This window comes from Echinops telfairi, unplaced genomic scaffold (genome assembly GCF_000313985.2).
Source record: "Echinops telfairi isolate 266 unplaced genomic scaffold, ASM31398v2 ScPeMD7_7424;HRSCAF=8462, whole genome shotgun sequence".
NCBI lineage: Eukaryota > Metazoa > Chordata > Mammalia > Afrosoricida > Tenrecidae > Echinops > Echinops telfairi.
In genome coordinates this window covers 40,201,683-40,206,614 of record NW_022111324.1, presented here as the reverse complement: position 1 = coordinate 40,206,614, position 4,932 = coordinate 40,201,683, and the positions used below count along the sequence as shown (strand labels likewise).

Genomic DNA, 4,932 nt, shown 5'->3' with positions numbered 1-4,932 from the left:
ACTCGCGAAACCAGAGTGGATCCACAGGCTGTCATTTGCCTACACCTGAACTGTATCATAACAGAATTGCGATACAAAAAGTTATTGCCGCTAATAGAAAAATAGCGCAGCCTGGCCTTAACTGCAAGCCCCGGTGCATGTCCTCAGCACACATGCCTTCTCGTGCTGTTTTGCAGGTACGCTAAAGGCTACCCCCCTTACTCTCCATACATAGGAAGTTCACCCACCTTCTGTCACCTTCTTCATGAGAAAGTTCCATTTTGCTGCTTAAGGCTAGACCAGGTACGTACTTGTTCTTGTTCCTCTTTAAAAATAAAAATACAGCATTGTATGATTATGCATGAAGGAGCTTCAAAAAGTTTGTGGTAGAATTCCATGATTTTTACCTTCCATTTGTTTCCACAAGTTTTTTCAAGCCCCTTTGCACAGTGATATAATCACGTGCACAGTGATATAATCACGTTCAGTCTTTTGACTAAAATGCTTTGACTAGGTACTATCTTTTCAGATGTGCCTACAGCAGCCTCAAGTAGGAAATCCATTTTCCTAACAGCACTGAAGAACACCCAAAGGCATCCCGTAGCCGGTCAGCTTTTCACTTACGAAAACAGAGAATCTCAAATGCTTGAATCCCCACTAGCCAGCCTCACAAGCATCACTTTGTTGCTACTTACATTTCTTGTCACTTTTGCCTCAAATCTCAATGTGGAACCACTTGATACTAGAAGTTAAGCTAGCCCAAGTGTTAGACACAAAGATTCATTTTTGAGTCGACAAAAATCTAAGAGCAGTTTCATGTGTCAAATCTCCTTTCTTACGGGTCTTCAGTAGTTCTGGGTTCCTGCCTGAATGTTCTAAGGAATCTACCCAAGCAAGGCGAACGCAAGATGGTCTTACGCTGTTTGTTTTTTAACGTATTTTCATAATATGGCTGTTGGACTTGAACCGCAAAAGAGCAAATTCTTCAGGAGAATTAAAAACGGAGCTAAAAAAGATCTTCACCTTTTCTCCAGAGCTTTACATGTGCCACTAATACTAACCAGGGAATTTTTCCTTTTAGTCTAAATTTTGGAATTACTTAAATTTTAAGTCCCACCTCCTCCCACTATAAGCCGTGCAACTTGGGTAAATTATTTCATCATTAAATTTCATATTTGTCAACTGTAACATGAGTATAATTTTAATATTATTCCGTAGGCATTATGTAGGGGTTATATAAAGTAATATGTGCAAAAGGCTTAGCACAGTACCAAACACCTATTACATACGGGGCACAATAACATTTTGTTAATATTCTTGCTATCTTTTGGATTTTTCTATGGCAAACATTATGAATAATGAGAGTTGTGCTCACTCTTGTCAAAGAAGATTAACAGGACACTGGGAGATTGCTGTCTTTTCCTTTCTACGGTTGCTGCGTGAATCTTTGCCATTGCTCCCACGTGTGCACCTGGTCCCTTATTGGCCGCATTTTTCATCCTTCCCCCCCGCCCCCCATCTGTCCTTATTTTCCTTTACTGTTTTGCAGATTTTGATGTAAAATATGAATAAATCTTAAATTTACTCACCTGAATATTTAATCCCTACGATGAACTCTCTCTCTATATCTATTTATCTATATATTTATCAATATATCTGTTTATGTATATATCTATCTATATATATTGTGTTTTCCTTTACAAGGATTCTCAAAATAAAATAAACATCAGGCCCCCAAATTCACCTCGGGTAGCATTTTACTGCTTGAACACAGTAAAAGAATAGGAATATTTCAAAATCAGAGTGGAAATATTTACTCTCCAGTCGGGGAGCTTGATCTAACTGAAAAGATAAACTCTAAGAGATGATATTCTGTGGAAGAGAACTTGGTGAATCTGAGAGTCACAGGATTATGAGCTGTGGCTTTATGCTATTAGGAGAGTGCATTTTCTGAGTGTTGCTCATTGGCAGTGGATGTCAAGGACTGCATTATTCAGGTAACCTGATGCTAGATGGCAGTGTTTTGCTAGGTTAATGGACACTCACCAGCAGAAGAGCTGACTCAATGGATTCAATAAAGTAGATGAGCTGAATTCACATTCCTAGTAAGTCCACACCCGTTTTAACAGCCTGGTGGTCTGGTCAGCGTCTACAGGAAATTACCTGGGTTTCCAAGTGTTCTTTCCTTAAGGAGTCTTGGTGGCCCAATGAGTTACTAACCACAAGGTTGGTACAGGTTTGTTCTCACAAAGTTCCTCCTCAGGGGAAAGTGGAGGCTGTCTGCTCCCACAAAGTCTTTCAGTATCAAAAACCCCTAAGGCTCAATTCTGCCTTGCCCTGTGGGGCCACTGGGAGTTGAAATTGACTAGATGAACGTGGCCTTGTTTTGTGTGTTTATTTGTTTTTTTGTTGTTGTCTCCTTGTTAATTTTCTTACTGCTTGAACTAATTCTAAGTCTCCTTAGGAGGATAGTTCTTTTGCCTCCGCTTATCTTGTAACTATTAGAGGTCTTAATAATGCCAACAGCCTACTGTTCTTCTCCATTTAAAGTGCTTTTAAGATCTTCCCAGGCTGAGGATTGTTCTGCACGTTGATTATGATGTGTATCAATAAATAGGGTTTCTCTTTGTTTGGATTAGGATTGTTTGGGCTTCCTAAAGATGATAGTTTTAGTTTTTCATCAGTAACAGAGAGCTATCTGACAATAGGTAATTTAATAAGGTGTCTATCTGACTCATCTTTCCTTTGGGTAGTCTCACTAGATATATTAGACATATATGTGTTAGACATTCTCATTCTACCTACCAAGTATCTTTTGTCAATTTCCTCTCTGTTTAGCATTCTAGCTCCTTTCTTCCACACTGTCCTGGGCTGCTAACCCCAATGGCAGCATTTCTAACCGTCTTGTTGCTCCAGGCACTCCTCAGGAAATGCCCTTTTCTGTCCGAATTACAGCTTGGGAACCTAAAGGAGCAATTCTACTCTGTCCTTTAGGGGCGCAAGGAGTTGGAATCAGCTTGATGGCAGTGGTTTGCCGCTTTGTCCTTCCACTCAGTAATTTCTCTCCAGCTGCACCAAACATGTTTAATCTATTTTGGATGTTTCTTTTATTATTATATTTTCTAAATTGTATTTTTATTACATTGTTCATTTTGAGAAGTAATTTTACATCTTCTGGATATTTGAAATGTCCGCTTTCTTTTTGTTCACTCTTTAAATATTCTTTTAGTTTTTTGCAAACATATCAACCATGCTCCTTTTATATGATGGCCGCAAACTGTGTGATCATTGCGAGTCTAATCCTCTTGTTTGATTTTCATTCTGTTGAGTTGTGGTACCTTATTCTTAGAAGGGTTCTATAAAATTTTTGCTGAAGATAAAAGGGCAAAGGATATTTTAGAGTTGATGAATCCACAAAAAAGGAACTAATCTCAGCCTGAACAATTAAATGGAAATTCATATCGTAATACATCAAAGTGCAGGAGCAGAACTCCGGAGTAATGTCTTCATGCAGACAATTAGTTCAAACAGCTCCGTTTAGTAATGCTAAACCCATTAAAATGGAAACCTGGAGCCCTCAAGGAAACAGCAAATTACCAACAGGACAGCAATGAGCTTTGGGACTGTGTTGTTACTGTTGTGGTTGTTGTTAGTAGAATTATTTTGAAGATTTCTATTATTATCTTGCCAGCTCTGCCATACATTTAGACAGTTGTCTTTTAAATTTTATTTTGTTTTGTTTTGTTTTGCTCAATCCATCACTTTAGGTACTTAGTACTGGAAAGATCTCTGAAGTTATTTAATTTATAAAACTACTTTGTTCCTGATATAGAAAGAGGTAGATGATTTTAAAGATATCCAGGAGTCAAATAGAACCAAGCTTTAGTGAATCAAAGAACCTATCCATACATACCTTACTGACTGTTCATCCCCATCAGCAAGCTCACCATTGCTGATCACCCACGTAGAGTCGGAGGCATACTGGCCTCTAAAATAGAGTGTAGCTTGCCCGTAGGGTTCCCAAGGCTGTAATCACTGTGAAAACAGGCTACCACAGCTGTCAACTCGGGGCAGTGGGAGGATTTCAAGTGTTGACCTTTGGTTTAGCAACTAAGTGCTGAACCATTGCGCCATCAGGGCTCTGAACATCAAGGTACACAACTTCCATTCATTCTGCTGTTCACGCAAAGATGTATTTCTTACAGTATATTAGGCAACTAGGCACAAAATATATAATTAGCTTCAAAATTTGTCAAATATAAAAGATGTGCTTTAATTTTGTATTTCCATTTATCCTAAAATATTTCAACATATTTTAGTGGAGTCTAAAAATGACATGTTTTGTATAATTTTTCTTGTCTAGAGTTGCCAGCATAACTACTATGAGGATGCAAAAGCCTATGGATTCAAAAATAAACTAATTATAGTTGCAGCTGAAACAGCTGGAAATGGATTGTACAATTTTATTGTTCCTCTCAGGGCATATTATAGACCAAAGAAAGAACTCAATCCCATAGTGCTGCTATTGGATAACCCGTAAGTATATTTAAAAATGCACAAACAGGAATAAAAGAATTTTAAATATTACGTTATGCAGATAATAATTGATTTCTATCCTCATGGACTGTTTTAAATCAGATACATTATGGCATACAATCAGTTGGAAGCATTCTGTGCTGAGGTTAAAAGTAGGGATTTATTTCACAAATACTAAAAGCATCATTGGGATAGTCTGAGCATATTTAAAACTACTTTGCAAATGGCCATTTACATCCTGTAGAACAGGAAGCATGTCACTGAAGTAATTACAGTAATTTTGCTTAAATTAATCAACCAGCCTGGAAAATATGATTTTAAAGTCTTCCAAAACCAGAGAATTTTGCTCTTTCTAAAGAAACACAATTTTACACTTTATCTAAGGAAACATTAATTAACACAAGCATATCTACTATC

General features: G+C 37.7%; 1 protein-coding gene across 1 annotated transcript in view; it reads left to right on the top strand.

Annotated features, from left to right (window-relative positions):
- Positions 1-4,932, top strand: part of KCNT2 (potassium sodium-activated channel subfamily T member 2) — a 480,656-nt gene that overhangs the window by 372,887 nt on the left and 102,837 nt on the right. Inside the window, exons 18-19 of the mRNA XM_004700062.2 lie at positions 177-282; positions 4,343-4,515. Coding sequence (XP_004700119.1) covers positions 177-282; positions 4,343-4,515 — 279 coding nt within the window. The remainder of the gene's footprint in view (positions 1-176; positions 283-4,342; positions 4,516-4,932) is intronic.